Source organism: Chiloscyllium plagiosum, chromosome 7 (genome assembly GCF_004010195.1).
Source record: "Chiloscyllium plagiosum isolate BGI_BamShark_2017 chromosome 7, ASM401019v2, whole genome shotgun sequence".
Taxonomy (NCBI): Eukaryota; Metazoa; Chordata; class Chondrichthyes; order Orectolobiformes; family Hemiscylliidae; genus Chiloscyllium; species Chiloscyllium plagiosum.
This window is the reverse complement of record NC_057716.1, coordinates 78450629-78473585: the sequence shown is the minus strand read 5'-3', so window position 1 is coordinate 78473585 and position 22957 is coordinate 78450629. Positions and strand designations below refer to the sequence as shown.

The window sequence follows — 22957 nt, the reverse complement described above, 5'->3', positions numbered from 1 at the left end:
CTAACATTGTTACAACATAAATGCATAGAGTTGCCAAGAGTGCTCCAATTTCCCAGCCCTAACCCTCTTCAAGAGCACCAGATGAATCCTGGGGCATTGTGCTAATTTGCTACCCAGACAACATTTAGATAAAAATGAGAATTTATGCCAGAATTCTTCTAAATTGCTTCATGCAAGTGGACGCAGTAGTGCAGTGATTTTATTATTGGACCGAAAATCCAGAATCCCAGGTAATACTCTGGGATCAGGGCCCAAGTCACATCCTGGCAGATGATGGAACCTACATTCAATAAAATAAAAATCTGACAATTAAATTCAAAGGATGCCCATAAAAGAATTGCTTCTAAAATGAAACTTATTTGGCTCACTAATTCCCTATTTAGGGAAAAGAATTCTGCCTATACATGACAGTAGTCTCTCAGCAAAGCTCATTCATTTAACTGCCCAGCAAGCCATTCAGTTGGATAAAACTGCTAAAACGTCTCAAAGAAATGTAACTGAACAATCCACTTGGCATCAACCTGCGCAATGGAAACTAGAAAGCCAAATCAATACTGCAAAATCTTTCTTTCTAACTTCCTTTCTGGGGGCCTGTGCCAAAATTAGTTAAGATATCTCACAGACTAGTCAATAAACATGTAGTTATATTCTTGGAATTGTACCTTACAGACAATGCCCCACGTGTACCATCCCTGGTTATGTCCTGTGCCAGCAGTGGTACAACCCAGCAGAGGTGGAAGAACAGTTGTGCGAAGAAGGGAGGTAGGGGTGCGGTTGCGGTGGGAGTCATCAACATTGACAATGTACTCTGTTAACATTGATGCTTTCAGCTCAAACATGGACAAGGAAAGCCCCTGCTGACCATCATGTACCTCCCCTCCACAGCAACATTACCCCCTTCCCCCCCACCTCACCTCTCAGCTTGGCTGCAAATACTCCATACTGAACACTACAAAGAGGAATCACTGGGGATGGCAAAGGTGCAGAATGTACTTTGGAGGGGCATTTCAATATGACAACCAAATGCAGTTCAGCAGCAATACTACTGACCAACCTGCTCAAGTTCTGGACCTGCTAGACTGTGTCTGCAGTAGCTGCTGGAGGAGCCAACAAGCATGAAAAACATATTTGACCTCATCTTCAGTAATCTCCCGACCAGACATAAGCACTGCACAGTCCTTGGAACATTCACTTTGAATACACCTTCCAACATATTGTGTGACATGATCACCCCATGCTAAATGGAATAAATTTTAAGCAGATCTAATTTACCAAAACTTGTTATCTATGTGCTACGGGCCTTAAGCAGTAGTAGAAGTTTATTTAACACAATCTACAAATTTGTGGTGTGTCAGCTCCCCAAATTTACCATTACCATTAAGCCTATTTCAATGAAGAGGGCAGGAGGGCATGCCAGAAGCAGCACCTGGCATATCTAACAATGAGCTGTGAAGCTAGTGTAGCGACTACATGCATGCCATACAGTAGAACATCGAACATAGAACATTACAGCGCAGTACAGGCCCTTCGGCCCTCAATGTTGCGCTGACCTGTGGAACCAATCTGAAGCCCATCTAACCTACACTAATCCATTCTTGTCCATCTACCTATCCAATAACCATTTAAATGTTCTTAAAGTTGGTGAGTCTATACTGTTGTAGGATCTGTTTCACATCCCTATTACTCTCTAAGTAAAGAAACTACCTCTGACATCTGTCCTATATCTATCACCCCTCAATTTAAAGCTATGTCCCCTCATGCTATCCATTGCTATCCAAGGAAAAAGGCTTTCACTGTCCAACCTATCTAACCCTCTGATTATCTTGTATGTCTTAATTAAGTCGCCTCTCAACCATCTTCGCCTCAAGTCCCTCAGCCTTGCCTCATAAGATCTTCCCCCAAACCAGGCAACATCCTAGTAAATCTCCTCTGAACCCTTTCCAAAGCTTCCACATCCTTCCTATCATGCTGTGATCAGAACTTTACGCAATACTTCAAATGTTACCGCACCAGAGTTTTGCGCAGTTGCAGAATGATCTCATGGTTCTGAAACTCAATCTCTCTACTAATAAAAGCTAACACACTATATGCCTTCTTAACAACTCTATCAACCTGGGTGGAAACCTTCAAGGATCTATGTACGTGGACACCGAGATCTCTCTGTTCATCTACACTACCAAAAATCTTACCATTAGCCCAGCACTCTGCAATCCTGTTACTCCTTCCAAAGTGAATCACCTCACCCTATTCCGTATTAAACTCCATTTGCCACCTTTCAGCCCAGCTCTGCAGCTTATTTATGTCTCTCTGACAACATCCTTTGTCAATATCAACAACTCTACCGAACATAGTGTTATTTGCAAATTTACTAACACATCCTTCTATGCCCTCATCCAGGTTATTTATAAAAATGACAAACAATAGTGGAACCAAAACAGCTCTTGCAGTTCGCTAATTTCTGATCCAAACCGCTAAATCACCCTCAATCCGTATTTTGTGCAATAGCCTTACCGTGGGGAACCTTATCAAATGCCTTCCTGTAATCCATATACACCACATCAACTGCTTTACCCTCATCCACCTGTTTGGTCACCTTCTCAAAAAACTCAATAATGTTTGTGAGGCACGACCTACCCCTCACAAAAGCGTGTTGACTATCCCTAATTAACTTAGGATTTATAATCATTAAGAAAATAATATCTCTAATAATCCTTTCCAACACTTTATGCACAACTGAAGTAAGGCTCACAGGTCTATAACTTCCAGGGTTGTCTCTACTCCCTTTCTTGAACAAGAGAACGACATTTGCTATCCTCCAGTCTTCTGGTACTATGCCAGTAGACAATGATGACAGAAAGATCAAAGCCAAAGGCTCGGCAATCTCCTCTCTAGCTTCCCAGAGAATCCTGGGATAAATCCTAGATAAATCCTTGGACATAAGTACTGCAGCAAGTGATAGAGATCGCTAAGCAATTCCACAACCAATGGATCAGATCTAAGCTCGGAGATCCTCTGACATCCATTAGTGAATAATGGTCAACAATTCAACATCTCTCTGGAGGAGGGGGTCTCCACAAGCATCCGAATCCTCAATAATGGGGAACCCAACACATTGGTCAAAAATTAAGACTGAAGAATCACAACAAACCTTCACCAGAAGTGCTGAGTTAATGATCCAGCTCAGCCTCCTTCAGAGATCCTCAACATCACAAGTCTTTAGCCAATTTGGTTTACTCTACATGACATTCCGATAAGACCATAGTTAATAGGAACAAGAGGATGCTGCTTGACCCCTCGAGCCTGCTCCATTATTCAACAGGATCATGATTGATCCAACAGTCCTTACATCCACTTTCCTGTGTTTCCCCATTACCCTTATTGTCTTACTGATCCATCAAACTATATATCTCTCTTAGCCTTAAATATACAGAAGTACTCTGCCCCCGCAGAGTACTCTGGAAAGGAGTTCCAAAGACACTCAACCTCTGAAAGAAGAAATTCATCCATATCCCAGTCTTAGTTTGGCATCCCTTAATTCAGAAACACTACCTTCTGATCCTAGACTCTCCCATGAGGGTAAGCATCTTTTCAGCACTGTCAAGTTCCTTAAGAGTCCTATATGTTTCAATGGGATCACCTCTCACCTTTCCAAATTCCAATGAGCAGAGTCCCAACATATTTAACCGTTGCTCATAAGACAGTCTTTCCATACTGTGGTTCATTCTACTGGCTCTTCTCTGAACGCCAATAAATGGTTGAAAAAGCTGGATACTGCAAAGCCTATGGAACCTGACAATATTCTGTCATTAATTAAGCCTTGAGCTCCAGAACATGCTGATCCCCTAAAATATTCCAGTACAGCCATGACATTGTCATCTCCATCCCCAATGTGGAAAACTTCCCCGGGCATGTCCTGTGCACAGAGAAACAGGACAAATCCAATCCGCCCAATTACTGCCCTTTCAATATCCTTTCACTCATCAAGAAAAAAGAAAAAGAGGTACAGTCAGGTACTGAAGCAGTCTATGTCTAGATACAATGAGAAACCAGACAAGACCCAGGCTTATAGTGACATGTGACATGTAATGTTCACATCACTCAAGTGTTAGGCAATGAGCATCTCCAACAATTCAGAATATAGCCATCTCCCCTTGAGTTCAATGATATTACCATCACTGAATCCCCACTATCATTTATCAGAAAGTGAACAGATACTATGGTTGGCAAGAGCAGTTTAGAGGCTAGGAATCCTGTTTTAATTAACAGAGCAGGTCGGTGACCACAAGCCATCAGTGGTCAGTATCGAAACATCATGTCATATTATGTCTTGGCGACAACAGAGGGCTTCTCACCACGATGATAACACAGTCCACCACGTAAGAATTATTTTTACTGGGGACGAGAGTGTTATGGTTGGAGATGAAGGTGTGATCGAACGTATCAGTTGTTGAAGAAATGTTGCTGTGAACAGTAAGTCTAAAGCTAGACTCTTGATTTTTGGAAGTGCAGTTCTCAGTAAATTTGGTGACAGTTTTATTCCAGGGGAGGATATAGAAGGTAGCAGAGTTCAGAAGTAGAAAAAAGATATTAATTAATTGCAAACAAACTGTAGTCAGTTGGTATTAATCACATTTTTAAAATGAAAATCTATGGTTACTGACATTGCACTCTCCCTTCCAGCTGATAACTTGACTCGTGGAAACAACGGTGGATGCAATAGCCTGTGTTTGATCATTCCTGGTGGCAGAGTTTGTGCTTGTGCTGATGGTCAATATTTGGATGAGGACAACGTTACCTGCAAATGTAAGTTTCCCATTTTGATCTGTTCCATTTCCAATTGATGCAGTATTTCATTTGTTCCATTTTGTCGCTATCTTATTATGATAACCTTTGACATAGAAGCAGTGTGATCAGGAAAATTTACAATTTATTTATAAGACCTATGGAATTTGTAATTGTTTTTAAGAAAGTTTGTAAAATAAATTTTGGAAAGTTTGCATTAATTTTAAAGGGATCAGTTGTAATTTTCTCAGATATTAAGTAAACTAGTCCATACAAGCTAGTGACTCTTGATCTGAAAATAGTACCATTTGGAAGGAAGTTAAATACAGATGCCCAAGTGCACAGAACAAAGAAGATTTGCAGTTGGAGAATAACAGAGAAGATATACTTACAAGTAGCTGTGTGTATAGTGCAGGTAATAGGAAATGAACCAAAAGATTTGGTTAGAGCAGTGATTGTGATGTGAAAACTTCTTTGGCGTGCTTCAAATTTGCCAATGTTGCAAGACTTAAAACTGTCAGGGAAAGGAGTATTTGAGGAACCAAAAGAGAAAATGCTGGAAAATCTCAGCAGGTCTGGCAGCATCTGAAAGGAGAGAAAAGACCTGACATTTCGAGTCTAACTGACCCTTTGTCAAAGTATTTGATGAATGTGTGCCAAAAGACAGCCATGAATCTAGCTAAGTAGATTCTGTTGGAGTATTCAGTTTAGATGATCAGTGTCTCAAGGAAAATTAGATGAAGTGGAGCTACTAATGTTGGTGATTTGAAAAGTAAAGCCATTGAGTGATTTTCAAAAAAGAGATCCTATGTTCTAGAGGTCCAGTTGGGAAGATTGAGAAATAACGTGTGTTCCCACAGTTGGATAAGGAGCAATGTGACTGTGTGTAACCTCATGGTATATTCTCAATTTATCTGCTTTTTTGTGATTAATGTATAGCTCATACCAACCATAATTTGGCTGTTAATTCATGCATAATTTCTGTGATTTCTGATTCAAATTTAACTGATAGCTGCAAAAAATAAAAAAAAAGCTTGCTGGTAATTCCTTCATGGGGTGATGGAGGTAAGTCATTCAATAAATTGGTTATTATAGTATATAATTCTCCTGGGTGGATGGGGGAGGGGAGGGGGCATGACATTATTTTAACGATGCTCTTGCATTTTTGAATATTAAACTACGTTTCATAAAGAGACAGTTTATTCCAGGATATCACTCCCTAACCTGCATCAAAAGCAAAATGCTGTGGATAATGGAAATTTGAAATGCATTCTGACTGAAGATCATTGAGCTGAAATGATTTGGAGATGCCGGTGTTGGACTTGGGTGTACAAAGTTAAAAATCACACAACCTGCACAACCACCTGATGAAGGAATGGCGCTCCGAAAGCTAGTGTGCTTCCAATTAAACCTGTTGGACTATAAGCTGGTGTTGTGTGATTTTTAACATTGAGCTGAAAAGTTAACTCTGTTTCTATCTTTACAGATATCAACTGATCTGTTGAGTATTTCCAGCCATTGCAGTTTTTATTTGATAATCCAGTTTAGTAAACAATGCAGCTTGTTATATTCTAACAGTTGGATCTCATTTAGCTTTGTTGTGCTGTTTTATGCTACGCAATTACTGGTGTAAGGCAGATTAGGCACAGTTATGTTGTGTAGTTGTGCTATCATAATGTTTAAAGAATGAATAGTGAATTGTCCTCCCAGAGCTGGAGTGTTTTATCATTGCGGCAGGGATGTCCCACAGCAATTATCTGTTCTGAGATTGCTGTTAAACAGCTGTTGTAAAGCATGAAATGGAAAAGCAATGAACTTTAAGGTATTGCGAAGCTTCATGAACTTTTCCTTCATATAATATTTTGGAGGACCTTACATCGTGATGTCACAGTGCAAGAGATGCATGCCCTGCATATGCATTTGCAGTCCTGATCTCATCAAGGCCAGCCACGCCTCAGGAAGCTGTCTGAGGGCACAGAACAAACTCAATCTAAAAGGAACACTGTTATCAGCTTCTCCCACAGCCACCCCACTCCTGACCGCTCATTGTTACAAACTGCGTCTGTTCACTGCCAGCCACCCACACTATCACTGTCGTTTGCTGACTCCTGCTCATCACCCACATGCCCCCAGCAGGGGTCAGGAATCGGATGTTGAGGGGTCAGGAGCACTGTGGTAAGGAGTTGGAATGGAGTGACGAAGAGTTGGGAGTAAGGAGTACAAGAGGTTGGGAGTGGGGTGACGATGAGTAGCACACATGCGAATCAGGAGTGGGGGAATAAGAAGTTGGGATTGTGGTGGGAATAAGTCTTGAGTGGGGTGATAATAGGTAAGAGTGGGACAGCGAGGGGTCAGGAGAATGGTGTTAAGAAGTCAGGAGCAAGATGATGAATTGGAAGCAGAAAGCCAAGAGGTCAGGAATGGAGTGATGAGAGAGAATCGAGAATATGTAATTGAGGGGTTTGTAGTCTGATAGTGATCAGATGGTAAATGGAACAGAGCAATGACTGATGGAACTTAAATTGTGGTAAGGATGGGTGATGCATTTTGGGAGGTCTGAAGGAAGGGCATTCTTATTGAATGGTAAATCCCCAGGGAGTTCTGTGGGCCAAAGGGACCTTGGTGTACAAGTCCATAGATTTCTGAAAGTGTCAGCACAGGTGGACAGGTTTTTGAAAAAGGCGTATAGGATACTTGCCTTCACTAGAGCTGGGACATTGATAAAAGGAGCAAAGAAGTCTTGTTACAACTTTACGAAACACTGGTTAGGTCACAAATTGTGTGTAGTTCTGGTCCCCACTGTATCAGAAGGATGTGATTACACTGGAAAGGGTGCAGAGAAGAATCACCAGGATGTTGCCTGGGATGAAATGTCTCAGTTACGAGGAGAGACTGTATAGGCTGGGTTTGTTTTCCCTGGAGAAGAGAAGGCTGAGGGGGAGTGCACTTCAGTTATATTAACAAGGTTCCAGATGTTGTGATAAGCAACAATGGCTGTCAATCAATGTGGAAGAGCAGCATGTTTATTCAGATCTCCCAGTCAATAGCAGACAGTGATTCCCTCCATCCATCCCCAACATGACAGTGATATAAAATGCCCAGGAAACTTTGCAGCTTCTGCTGTTTGTTCTAATTTAAATGTAATGGCAAATGGAGTCAGGAGGCCAGGTGGAAAGTGAAACCATATCTCCTTTTACATAATGTATTGAAGGCTCACTACTGAAGGCCTATCTTCTTGTTCATCGACTGGCAGAGATTTAAAATGTTCCAGTCAACACCTGAAACTGTGCAATCCTTTCCAGATGATGTTCCTCCTAACAATGTTCACCCCATCCCTCACTGCTCAATGTTATTCACCCTCCAATCCCCTAGCATTGTTTACCCCTCTCTCACCAACTGATCAACGTTTACACATCACCTGGTCATGAACCAAGGTATCTCTCCTGCAATTTCACCTTGGCCTACCTTTTCCCTATCAGCCAACCCGGTGTCAAGGATCTTGCAAAGTATGTCAGGAGGTGGGGGAAATCTGTGCTGGGAGGAGAGATGAGAAATTTCCATCAGCGTGAGGTTGGAGTAAGAATTGTTGAGTGAGGGATGGCTTGGTAGGGTGACAGAGTCTGAAAAGATGGGAGGGTGGTGATTATTCTTTGGGAGGATGGACTTTCTCATAAGGGAGGGTGTTAAGTCAGGGGCCGTGGGGGGCTGAACTTTGTCAGGGGGAAAATAGGGTGTTGAGCATTGTCGGACGTCAGTTCAGAATGGGAGGTGTGTGAACATTGTTGATGGAATGGGTGGTATGTCGTGTCAAAGCGCCATAATGCTGGAATGCTCTGATCCTCCAGCTCCTGCACTCCTCACCAGGTTTTATACTGACTTGGAATTGCTCCAAGTAATTTGTACAAATATTGCACAAAGTGCCGAATTCTCATGGTTCTGACTGTCTGATCATACTGCCATAGAGACTCCTGTAAAGATTCAGTCAGGATAAAACCATCAATCGGTAATTTCCCTGACTTCCTCAGAGGCCCTCAGTGCTTCAGTAATCAAATTAAGCCATTCACCTCTTTTCTTAACAGAAGATTCTAGTCATTAACACATCTCAAACCTTCAGTAATTCTTGGAACTTGCTGCCTGTACTTCTGAGGCCAAGCTTTTCAATGAATTTGGACATTTCTACTACTCCCAGTCTTGTGCAGTTGACATTTGCTGAAAAAAGAAACTGTGGAAACTTAATGGTTCTGAAAGCCAAACAGGAACTAAGATAGATCAAAAAGGATACTTACACATTAGACAAATTGATGAATGAAAATAGATTGTAACAGTTACTCAAAGAGTGTTCTATAAATGTGATGTTTACGCCATGAGCTCAAAGCAACTGTACAAAAAAATAACAGGAGCGATTAGAGTAACCGTCTGGTGGGCTAAAGCCAATTGCAATTAGCTCGACCTCCTGCTCGTGGTCAAAACATTAATACTGAACATTTCAGTCTTCTGAGTAGACTTAGTAATTAACACTCATTAGGCAGTCCACCTCGTCAACTCATTCCACACTATGTGAAAAGACGTCAACATATCAGACAAGCCACAAGACTTTAAAAGCATTTTAGTTTCAGCAAATGGTGAACAATTTTAAGTGATCTTCAGTAAGCCAATAACTGGAATTGGATCAGAGAATATTAAAACTATAACGGCTACAGGAGCTCCTCAATTTATAAATATCTGATTGATGAATGCTCGTATTTACAAGTGCAATCCTATACAGGGGTATAATTTTAAATATCCAGCATATGATTGTTTCCTGTATTTATGGATGGCTGCTTAATATTGTCCTGCGTTGTGTTCCAACTTGGGTACAAATCGATGCGAATTAACTCAGGAGCAGAACCTTTCACAATCTGGGGACTGTTTGTACTTTTTCTTTGTAGGCAGCCACAAGGTACCAATAAATTTGCAGTTTATCAGCCTGGTCACAAACATTAGGGCATTCTGACTGCTGCTGGCAAAAAAATTATTTCAAGATTAGGCAGGAAAGAAAAGGAGAAAAAGGTTGGTCTGATAGAATTGTTTTGAAAACAATAATAAATACATGAATTATGCCCCAAGGTGTCATGCATTTATAGAAGAAATAAAGCAAAGATGGTTTGTATACATGTTCAGAAAAGGGCAATTCACAAAGTTAATTGTGGAAAATTTATATCTTTAATGTGACAGGGTTAACAAAATAGAAATCTTTATAATTATGGAAGGGTTTGATACACAGATCACATTCATTCTCATAGGAAGTAGCATGGCTGGAGGCCACCAATCGTCGACAGTTGCTATGAAACCCAAGAGGGATTTCAGAAAAGACATCTTTCTCAAAACAACTTGCAACTCAGTACCACAGGGAATGGTTGGAATCAATAGTATATATCCAATAATGGGAAAGCATAAACACTTTGACAACATTTTGTTTCTTGCAATAAGTTTAATGGCTGCCAAAGACAGGAGTAAAAGCACTTACAGCAGAGACTGAGGTTACATTGGTTGTAACAAGCCAGTGAGTAAACTGTGTACAATTACCCTTCCCTAAACATTCCTTTCATTTCCAGATACAAGTTATCCAATACACAGAAGTCAACACAGAAAATCATCATTCATGAATAAAAATGTATATTAATTTATCAAACTTACATTTATCAGTTTCTACAAATTTATTTTATATATATATATATATTATCCGCGTATAATTTAGATCTATTCATAATATGTAGGTATGTTGTTGATTTCTGTTAATCTAGTGTCTATGTTCTTTATTAATATTTTTCCTCTAGTAGTGCAGTAGCTGTTGAAACTTTTTTGCTGCTGGTCTATTTTCACATTTGGGAAATGGTGGACCTCTCTGACTTATAATCTTTCTGCATACAGATCATGGTATCACATGTTCTAGACCAGTGGCCTGCAATGAAAGGCCAGCTCATCTAGTTGTATATAGAGGTCTGCAGTTTCAATGATTTATCTGATCATTCACATGTACCGCATACAAATGTAATGACAATTGCCATACGCAGCTCCCAAGTTCCCTTGTGGGTTGACTCTTGTTGTGAGCGTTGAACTCTAACTGACTCTCCAGTTCTCAGCTTTGGTGAGGATCTGGCAGTTTTATCAAAGTGAAATTTGGCTCTCTGTTGTTTCACCTTGATTTTATCATTCACTTCTACTACTGCATTTGGCTTCAGCACTTTTGATATCAGAAGACTAATTTGGGTGTGGAATGACATTAATCTTCAGACTGGAGTACTTTCCATGCCTTTAGTTTGTTTGTTTTCCCACTCGAGGATTGCCTTTTACAAATCAGTGCTGGATTTAGTTAAGATCTTTATGATCCCATTGGTAATTTTCATTACCGTCTCAGCCTTTTCATTTGACTGGGAAGAGTGGTGAACATCAAATATTGTGCTGAATTCCCCAGTCAGTTATGAGGCTATTTAGTATTAGCTCAGATCGGTGGCCTGTAATGAAGGGACAGCTCAGTTTAGACTTCAATGCTTCACTCATGAATTGAGGATCATCCTTGCTGCTCTAGAGTTCTGTAACGATTTAAATGTACTTTCAGGCATTCTGCAATCTCACAGGTATTTGTTGATATCACCTGGTCAAAATCCCAGTTGTCAGAATAGTCAAAAGTGACAACATAATCAATTCCTGTGAAAATCAAAAGGTCAACCCAAGGTCATCGCCACGGTCCATCGCTGTTGTGATATATATACTCCTGAGCTTGAAATTCAGTATTATCACTTAAACTTGCTATCCTTAATCTGATTGCTCATGTTGGGCTAAAAATGTATTTATCTTGCCTTCCACAGAGCAGGCATAATTCTCATTTTCCCATTTCCTTCAAAATAAAGACTCCACAGCCTTTATGCAAGATGGCATCTTCCACTTTCACTTTATCTCTGTATGTTGAATATATTCTTTATCGTATTAATGTGTCCTTGAAGCTTTCAGTCCATTCTTTCAACATTACTTCCTTGAGCATGTTAAGAGTTGCACCTTGTTCTGTAGTCTGATTGTCCAGAGAAAGACGTTTGTTTTCAGATTCAATATTACTGTCAGATTGATGACTTCATGTCAAGCTTTTGCATCCCATTGAATCTTGAAGATTCACTCTCTCCTATATGCCTTGATTTTCTTCATAAAGAGTGCTGCTCTCAACAGCACATTGGCTATGTACATCATTTATTGTTATTGTATGTAGTCTCCAGATAAAAACCCTGCAAATAATGTTACATTCTTTACACATGTTTAGAAGCAGATCAAGCATTTGGGGAGATTGCTTTGAAGTGGTTTTTGGTTGGACATCAACTTAACTTTCTCTCTCCCTAACAGGTACTTTTTAAAATGTCCACAAGCAAAGACAGTAATCAGGCAGTCTTTAGCAATATAGAGATTGTATTATTCCAATGGTGTTATTGCATGGATGCGAATACAATTTGTTATCCTTGCTGCCAAAGGACCACACCAAGTCTGTCTCATGGGCATCACACTGCAAGGTGATTTCATTATTGACACCGGAGTACCTCAGCATTGGTGTCATCATTGCTAGCTATTTGATCCCCATTAAACATGCTTCTGATTCTTTTCCTCAAACACTATTGCATCTCCTTAATATTGAGCATATGTACATGTTCACACTCATATGGTAAATTAGGCAAGAACATTGTGAAATAGATCACAAATTCCGAAAGTTGTTGCACATCTTTCACATTTGTTGGGCTGCATCTTTGATCTAGGTTTCACTTTGTCAGTATCTGAGGAAAATCCTCTCACTAAGCCAAATCTGTATCCAACTTGCCAAGTTTTCCTGGACCTCATGTGTTCTTATCATCTTGATTAGTCTCCAGTGTGGGACTTCCTCAAAGGCTTTACTGAAATCTAAATAAACTGCATCAATGGCATCATTCACTGATCATTAAATTTAATCAAATTTGGTCGGCATGACATCCCTCTGACAAAGGTATGCTGACTATCTCTGATGTTAACATCTGTGAATAAAATTATCCTATTATTCTTTCTTACACACCTCAGTGTATATCTACTCTTCTCTTGCCTGCTGACTGTTTGGGGTTCTATGATATCCTTCCAGCAAAGTGATTATTCTCTATTTATTCCTAACCCATACCCTTAAAGCCTCATTTGAAAATCCATACAAAATACTACCGCTCCTTAATGTAGTTATTAACTCCTTAATGAAAAATGAAGCCCACTTCCTCTTTTACAACCTCCCCTGATATATACCTGAATATCCTCTAACCCAGAATGTTGATTTTCCAGACCTGCTCCTCCCTCCACCATGTCTCTGGGATGGCAGCCATCGCAATTTCATGTGTTAATCCATGCACCTCTTGTTTCTCTCTGAACTCTAATACTCCTAACATTGAAGTAGAAGCCATTCAGCCTCACCTTACGCCCTTGGAAGTTGACATGGGTGAACACCTTCTGCCTTGATTCCTTTACTAAAATATGCTGCGTACCTATTGCACACTATGTCCACTCCCTCTGCTGAACTAGTTTAAGTTCCTCCTAAGAGCACTGGTAGACACATCAGCAGTGATAAAACGAAAAAGTTGCTGGAAAAGCTCAGCAGGTCTGGCAGCATCTGTGAAGAGAAATCAGAGTTAGCATTTTGGATTCAGTGATCCTTCCTCAGAATTGATGGTATTTCGGAAAATGTTGGTTTATATGCAGAAGTCTAGGTGATGGAAGGGTGTAAGGAGTAAATGATACGTGGGGATAGAGCCCAAAGAGAGATAAAGATAATTGGACATACTAAAGAGTGGATACCAATCTGTTTGGGAGGGTGAATAGCTGTTGAAGGAAACTATTAGTGGCTAACAAATGGGTAGTGTCTAATGGCAGGCTGTGTGATAACAAGGTGTGAGAGTCAAAGTGTCATACAACTGATACAATATATTGAACAATATATTGTATCAATTGCATGACATTATGATCTTGTGCTATAAATTTTGTGTCTTATGATCCTGCCCCACCAGCTATCTGATGAAGGAGCAACGCTCTGGAAGCTAGTGCATCCAAATAAACCTGTTTGACTATAACCTGATCTTGATTGATTTTTAACATTGTCCACCCCAGTCCAACATTGGCACTTACTCATTGTTAGGGTACATGACTTCCTAGATATGACAGGTCACGCATTCTCCTTGGCTGACCTCACCTGCCATGATTTAGACTTGAACGTATTGAGTCTTACTTGCTAACTTTTCCAGTTACTTCATATGAAAGATACTCCCTTCACTTTAAGTTTAGTCTCCTCCTTTTTTCTAACTTTTACTTATCCCTGGTGCTTCTCAGTTAAGCCCCCGCTTACTAATCTCCCAGCTCCTTGAACCTTGGTCTGCTCCTGTCCCCATTGATTTGTGAAAGTAGTTATGCTGGTTCGCCTGCCTCGCAATATATTCATTGTCAAAAAAGAAATTGAAGGAAAGTGGAAATAATATCTTTTTTAAAAACAAATGTAGAAAACAGAGACTGGTGTGGAGGGTTGTTTTTCAGACTGGAGGCCTGTGACCAGTGGAGTGCCACAAGGATCGGTGCTGGGCCCTCTACTTTTTGTCATTTACTTAAATGATTTGGATGCGAGCATAAGAGGTACAATTAGTAAGTTTACAGATGACACCAAAATTGCAAGTGTAGTGTACAGCGAAGAGGGTTATCTCAGATTACAACAGGATCTGGACCAGATGGGCCAATGGGCTGAGAAGTGGCAGATGGAGTTTAATTCAGATAAATGCGAGGTGCTGCATTTTGGGAAAGCAAATCTTAGCAGGACTTATACACTTAATGGTAAGGTCATAGGGAGTGTTGCTGAACAAAGAGACCTTGGAGTGCAGGTTCATACCTTATTGAAAGTGGAGTGGTAGGAAGGGTGACCTTATAGAGGTTTACAAAATTATGAGGGGCATGGACAGGATAAATAGACAAAGTCTTTTCCCTGAGGTCGGGGAGTCCAGAACTAGAGGCATAGGTTTAGGGTGAGAGGGGAAAGATATAAAAGAGACCTAAGGGGCAACTTTTTCACGCAGAGGGTGGTAAATGTATGGAATGAGCTGCCAGAGGATGTGGTGGAGGCTAGTGCAATTGCAACAATTAAGAGGCATTTGGATGGGTATATGAATAGGAAGGGTTTGGAGGGATATGGGCCGGGTGCTGACAGGTGGGACTAGATTGGGTAGGGATATCTGGTTGGCATGGACGGGTTGGACTGAAGGGTCTGTTTTCATGCTGTACATCTCTATGACTCTATAAATGGATAAAATGCAAGGTTTGATGTAGGGTTGATTGAGATGAATTTTCCCATGATGTTCACCACACCAACCCACATCCTCTGCAGAAATATGAAAGGAAGTATAATGGAAACATTACATTGGATACACTAGATTATACAGCACTTCAGATTCCATGGATTTTGGATACCATATTTCCACACAGTATAAACTAAATTGACCTGTACATTGAATTATATGATGAAGTCAATACTAAGAGTGAGTTGGTAAACTGTGAAGTGTCATTAAGCAGCAGCGTTCTGATCAGAATTGTACTTGTCATCTGTATTTGTAAGCTTTCATAGCTCGAGCCAGGCATTGTTATCACTGTATAGTTTGTTCTATTGTTATTTTGCTAGATTTATGCAGCAATTTGTGATGTCAGTAGAGCAGACTTAATGCTAAAGCTGACTTTTAAATCCAGTTCAAAATCATCCACTGCCAAGCTTAACTATTAAATTCACTTTAAATCTTTTGATTTTCAAATATACTGACTACTGCAGAATCTTTATGCTTATCCAGGTGAGATATTTCAATACTTTCCACTTTTTAAGACCATGCATTCATTTCAAATAAAAACAGAATAAACTCAATGACAAGGAAATCTTCCCTTGCTTTCACCTAATAATGTCTTAAGCTGACATTTGAAATATGTCAGCCATCTGAATTGGCATTATAAACTTGGATATCAGTATAACTCTAAATTATGATTCTTGTAAACATCCGGGTCAGTTTTCTTGTGCATTTTCCTTTCTGTTTTTCCAGAAGTGAATGTATAATATTTAAAGATTCAGTATGAAGACATTTCTGTTTCATGATCTATCACAAAATGGGGGGTTTCTCATGTTTGCCTGCCGTAACTCTGAGAGAAATAACATAAATTGTGTTCATTCATTTCTCCAGGGTTTCTGCAGACAGGCAAATATGACAACCTCGAAGAAATGTAGCCCTAGAATAAAGTTTATCAGAACCAAACCATTGTGGAAACATAAAGCAAATATTTTGAGATGAGAAAATAAAGGGTGATCATAACTTTTTCTCCTTCCACCTCAGATTCTTCTGCTGTTTTTGTTGCTCTCTTATATCCTTAATTCTTTCAATTTTCATTGGATAAGCCCATGCCTATGAGCAGAGCACTGATTTTCCATTTCCATCTGCATCTCTGACCAGGAAACTTCCAATCTTCTGGCTACAATCAGGTGTATTGGATGGATTTATTGGGTAGTAATCAATCTGTTTGCCCCTGTTACAAATGCACTTTGTCATTGTTTGTGTGGATGGGTGGTCTAAAATGGTACAGTCAGAAAGTCATGAAGTCACAGAAGTCTACAACAGGCCCTTCAACACAACTTGCCCATGCTGCGCATTTTCGCTATTTAAACTAACCCCATTTGCCTGCTTTTGATCCATATCCCTCCAGACCTCTCCCATCCATTTACCTGTCTAAATGTTTCTTAAATGCTGCACTGAGAACAACCTAACTCTCAATGCCGGCAAAACCAAAAAACTCATTATTGACTTTGGGCGGGATATTACTCATGCCCTCCTACACATTAACAGCACAGAGGTGGAACGAGTGGAAAGTGTCAAGCTCCTGGGATTGGTCATCCACAACAAGCTTTCTTGGACTCTTCATGTGGATGCACTAGTTACCAAGGCCCAACAACGTCTCTTCTTCCTCAGGCAGCTGAGGAAATTTGGCATGATGGCAAATACCCTTCCCAATTTTTATTGGTGCACCATTGAGAGCATTCTGTCTGGATATATCACGACCTGTTATGGTGACTGTACCATTCAAGATCGGAGATGGTTACAGAGAGTGGTGAACTCGGCCTGGACAATCACAAAGGCCAACTTCCCACCTGTAAAATCTGTCTACCAGGCCTGCTGTCAAGGAAAGGCCGCAAGCATTCTCAAAGATCCAGCGCACCCTGGCAATGTTTTTGTACAACCTCTACCATTAGGGAAACGCCTGACCACACGCACCAGCCGGTTTCAAAACAGTTTCTACCCTATTGTTGTTAGAATACTGAATGTACTCACAAACTCTGAACATTCGCCTGAACCTATGTTTTTATATTTGCCGCTGTTTACCTATGCTATTTAACTATGTAATCTGCCCGTAATGCTCGCAAGACAAGGCTTTTCACTGTGTCTCAGTACAAATAACAATAAATTCAATTCAATTCAAATGACAAAATTGCACTCACTTCCATCACATTGAAGCTCCAGTTGTTATGAAGGTGTGCGCTCATTCCACTGCTGCTAACATTTAAAAGAGCTCCTGTGGTGCAATGGTAGTGTCCCTTGGTCAGAGACCTGGGTTCAGGTTTCACCTTCCCCAGATTAGCAAGTCATAATGGAGAATTTAAAACCTAGACTTCTGGCCTGGAGGCAGGGACACAACTACTGAGCCACAAGATCTCTTACACTGTTGCATTTGTATGACTTCCGGTCATGAAATGATAAAATTATCATGGGAGAAATTGTTATGACTTATTCTGCATTTTTACGTAAGCTTTATTACCATCACTAAGGTATATTAAGTATTAATGAGATGTATTGGTATTGGAAAGATTTAGTGATGATGAGAGTCATTAGTATTGTTAACGTTTCTTGGTACTAGTGGTGTTTATAGAATCCATGCAGTATGGAAGAAGGCCTTTTGGCATATTGAGTCCACACCAGTCTCCAAAGCCCCCCACCCCTTACCCTATCCCTGTAACCCTACATTTCCTATAGCTCGTCCATCGAGCCTGCACATCCCTGAATGCTATGGGCAATTTAGCATAGCTAATCCATCTCATCTGCACATATTTGGATTGTGGGTGGAAACCAGAGCACCCAGAGGAAACCCATTCAGACAGGAGGAGAACATGTAAACACTGACAGTTGCCTGAGAGTGGAATTGAACCCTGGGTCCCTGGCGCTGTGAGGCAGCTGTTCAAACCACTGAGAGACTGTGCTGCCTGCATCAGTATGGGCATTGCTGAGGTTTCTTAAAGGTAACTAGAGGCTGAATTTTACTAGAATTTGGCCATGTCAATTCTAGCGAGTTTATGGAGGGCTACTTTCCATGAGTCCTGGTGAGATTTCTTGTGTTATCTTTCCAAATTCACTTCATTACTGATGTGCCACACTGCTATGGCACCCTGTTTGTTACATCTTTTGACCTGCCTTCAGTGGAAATAATTGCCACTGTCAGGAATCCTTGTACATATGTAAAGCCCAGTCATGCATCTCACTGCATGAAGAGCTGCCTTTCATCAGGGCAGGAGAGCAACATGAAGCAAATGCCTGTTGGACATGTAGGTATCATGGCTGACACTTGAGAGAGCAATTGCACATTCATACACCTATTGCTACATAAAAACCAAAAAACACAGCTTACTTGTCCTTAGTCTCATCCCATCTTCAAACCCTGTCTCAGGGAGTACTCCTTCCCCAATTTCCAGTATAGCCCAACATCTTATTACTGTTAAAAAATAGAAACTGCTGGAAAGACTTAGCAGGTTTGGCAGCATCTGTGGAGAGAAATCAAAGTTAATGTTTTGGATCCAGTGACCCTTTAATGTTAACTCTGACCAGGAATGTTAACTCTGATTTTCTTTCCACAGATGCAGCTGGACCTGCTGAGTTTTTTCATTAGTTTCCATTTTGTTCCTCTTTTTCAGCATCTGCAGTGCTTTCGGTTTTTTTCTTCTTATTGTTGAACCCAGGATCATGACATACTAGAAAAAATTCAGAAGGTTCACTTTTATTTGGTAACAGCAAAGGCTAAGAAAGACACTAATCAAAAGCTGAATTTGCCTTGGGAATAGACAGGATAGTTTGCCTTTAGAGCAGAACAAATTTGCAATCAGTGATTCCCTACACCTAGCTTGTATCTACTAGAAACGGGTGTTAATTCAATCTCATCTGATGGGTTGCTTTAGATGCTTCTCTGTTGTATCATACAGTAAGTGATTTTTCTCCTGCTCAATATCCTCATCTTTCTCCTTAGAAGACTGCTACTGCTCTCCCAGCTCTTTAGCATCCATCACATTTCCTCTTTGCCAGCCGTAATTGTGCAGAGCACAACATGCTAAGATTTTTTGGAGTGTACTGTAGGCTCCCCTGGACCAGATCAAGATTTCAATCCTCTTACTCAGGAGGCCTTCATGATGGCCCGCTTTGTGATGGACTGGGCCTCAGTCAGTGTTTGTGTGATAAAGTCATCAGGCACAGTCAACCAGCACAGCCAGTCTTGGAACAAAGAGGAACATGAGAGTTTTCAAGATATGGGCTTCCAGGCAACTCCCAGGGGTACCTGGCACAGGCTTCTAAGATATGATACCTCTGATCACAGGTGACTTGCACATCAATGAAATGGTTTTCTTTTGAAGAACCCAGCTGTGTATTGGTATTGTCCCCTCAATGCAATTTTTCTATTGCATCCTGCACTGAGGGAATCCATTGAAGTTGTGAAAACCACCTGCTCCACTGCAGCACAGATGTAATCACAGCAACAGGAGTTTGAGCAGTGTGGTATGGCGCAAATTCCATCAGGAACAACTTTACACAATTTGAGAGTCCAATATTAAGAGATCTCTTACAGGTGTCCAGTGAGTCATTGGAAACAGACAATTGTACTAATGTTTAGAGCAGTCATCACCTTGACAGCCACTGGCATAGATTAGCCATTCTCTCCTCTATGTTGCAGGCCTTACCCACCAGTTGGTCATGTTCTATGACAATGTTCCAGGACATTCTCAGCTTGTGGCACACTGTGCCTTGCTCATTTGAAGGAAATGGCATGCTCAGACAAAATAAAACTTTGCCCACTCACAGCCATTTCCATTCCAGTGCACATTTACAAGTCTCATGATTATGGAAAGCAGTGCATTTGAGCTTGGCACAGTGAGTCCCAGGATCAGCTTGGTAATCAGTTGGCAACCCCTGAACCCACATGTATCTTTTTCCTGATATTCATAGCTTCCAAACATTCCTGCACACCAATTTGACTGACAACCTTTAACATTACCCTGTTCACCCCCGCAGCTTTTTCAAGCAACCACCATGCTGCACTGATCCCCTGTTGAGGCCATGTTGTTGGCTGCCACTGACCCTCTCCCGCTGTGAACCATGTCCTCCAGTACTTAACATTCCCCATTAAAATGTCAAGTTCTTCTCTTTCACAATTATTGTCCCCTCTGTATCCCCATAACTGATTTCCCCAACTTCCTTCTCACGGCAGTGACCCCTGATACTTCCCTCTGTTACTAAGATTTATAGATCTGTAATATTTCGAATGCATTTTTGTGCTATTTAATCTCTTGGTTTATCTCTGGCCAGCTCATGTACTAGTTATCTTGTATGGCCAATAGTCATGTGACCATGGTGTAACATGGACTTAATATCTTGACATTATTCTTTTGATATTAGGATTTGTTTGGCCTAAAAGTGGCTTGTTGACTTATGCCAAAATGTTCTCTGCATGGCCAATTGAATAGGTCTTCTCAGGTCCTTATTTAAGTGTATCAGGCTTGTTCTGGATAATTATTCTGTTGCAGTTCTTGTCGTTTACTTATCTCCAGCATTTGCTGATTGCAGCCAGCTACACAGACACCAACCAAAGTATGACAGATCATCAGTGAGAATATCTTTAACTTTGCAGTCAAGAACAATAATATAGAGTCATAGAATCCTACAGCATGCAGACAGGCCCTTTGGCCCAAACTGGTCCATGCTGACCAAAATGTCCATTAGTGCTAACCACATTTCTCTGCATTTGGCCCATATTCTTCTAAACCTTTCCTATCCATGTATTTGTCCAAATGCCTTTCAAATGTTGTTAATGTACGTTCCCCCCCCTCCCCCCCCCCACCCCCCCACTGGCAGCTCATTCCATATTGTACCACCCTCAGTGTAAAAAAAGTTCCACCTCAAGTTCCCGTTTACTCTTTCTCCTCTAACTTTAAACTGATGCCCTCTAGTCCTCGATTCCCTATCCTTGGTAAAAAGACTGAGTGCATTCACTTTATCCGTGCCCCTCGTGATCTTATACACTTCTGTAAGATCTCAGTCAGTCCCCTATGCTCTGAAGAGAAAAGTTCTACCTTGTCCAATCTCTCCCTATGACTCAGGCCATTGAGTCCTGGCAACATCCTTATAAATTTCTTCTGCACTCTTTCCCATTTAATAACATCTTTTCGATATAAAGTGACCAAAACTGAACAAAATACTCCAAGTGTGGCCTCACCAACATCCTGTACAACTGCAATATAACTTCCCAATTTCAGTACACAATGCCTTGACTGATGAAGGCCAGTGTGCCAAAAGCCTTCTTCACTGCTCCCTGTCTATATATGACTCCACTTTCAGAGAACCGTGCACCTGAACTCCAAGGCCCTTCTGTTCCTTTGCACTCCTTAAGGCCCTACCATTCACCATGAAACTCCTACCTTGATTTGACTTTCCAAAATGCAAGACCTCATACTTATCAATATTAAACTCCATTTGCCATTTCTTGGCCTACTTCCCCAGCTGATCAAGGTCCTGCTTGTAGACCAAGATAATATTTTTTTGGTCTGGTATGAGCTTTGTTTTCTTCTCATTGTGTCAGATGTAATAATTCTGGTAACCAACTTCAAATTTGCATCCTTGGAGATTATTGGCTGTTTTTTATTATGTCATTTGTGCTCTGTTCTATCACAGTGAGTGTGGTTTAAGTCTCATGAATTGTGATTTGACTGAGATCTGTGCATTCTGGTCATCCTTTCACTGTTGGTATCTACCGGATAGAAGATTTTGAAAAGCTATGATGTGTTTCCATATCGGCAATGCACCATGATTCTGTCAGTGCACTGAATTGGCGATTGTTTATATACTTTAAGGTAGTCTTTTTTGGTCTGTACCATTGAGTTCCACTTCTTGAAGTGAATGCTTTTAGAGCACTAGGTGGTAGTATGTTGTCAGTGCCTCCTGAGCCAATTTTAGATTTATCCATGTGTCATTCTGCCTTTCAGGATGTGTGATAATAATAGTTGTGAACTCTTCTGATTGCCTTATACTGTGGACATGGTAATTGACAGTAACATGGAAAACTTGGTCATCTGAAATTTGCTTTTAGCTTGCTTGACTCTGAATCTCATTCAGCTGTTTGCCTTTTCTTCCTTTCTTAACACTTTTCTTGCTGTCACTGTAGCCATGTTCTACCATTCCAATAGTTGCCTGTGTTTTGTGCTCACATATAACTTAATATTTGGAACCATATTTCCTGTGTATGCATGCTTAATATCCCTTGCTACCACATGCTACAGATATCAAGAACAGTTGGACAATTTATTGATATGTGTCACAAATCATTTAGTTACAATGTTGAAAAGTTTGAAATGTTTTGCTGACCATAGCAATTGCATTATTGGTAACAGAACCATCTTTTTTTTTCGTTGGCTTTTCACTATAATTTCATACTTGCCCAACCATCCTCAAGATATGATATGGCCCCTTCTCTTACCCAAAATATCTTTCCTAAATGTTTTAGTTGGTAGAGAGGTGATGACAAACTTAGTAAGTATCTGATCGTTTCTTTTCAAAAAAGGCACACATTCATGACTTCTGTGGCATCTTCCAACAAAGTGCTCAATAGACTCTTAGTTTTGCTGACTATTTGAAAGGAGTTAGAGCTTGTTGATCCTTGAGTTAAGTCTTACCTTGAGCTGGTCCTTGAAAACCTTCTAGACCATTTCTGGATTTTTCTGACTGTCTATGGTAAAACTGGATATGCTAATTGTGTGAGGCCCTTCCTTGCCAATGGCAAGAATATTTTTAAACAATTTTTTTTTCAGAATCATTTATCGCTCAGTCTA

General features: G+C 40.5%; 1 protein-coding gene across 1 annotated transcript in view; it reads left to right on the top strand.

The window, feature by feature from the left end:
* Positions 1-22957, top strand: part of LOC122551725 (low-density lipoprotein receptor-related protein 1-like) — a 1892490-nt gene that overhangs the window by 1027454 nt on the left and 842079 nt on the right. Inside the window, exon 15 of the mRNA XM_043694091.1 lies at positions 4681-4803. Within this exon, the coding sequence (XP_043550026.1) occupies positions 4681-4803 (123 nt within the window). The remainder of the gene's footprint in view (positions 1-4680; positions 4804-22957) is intronic.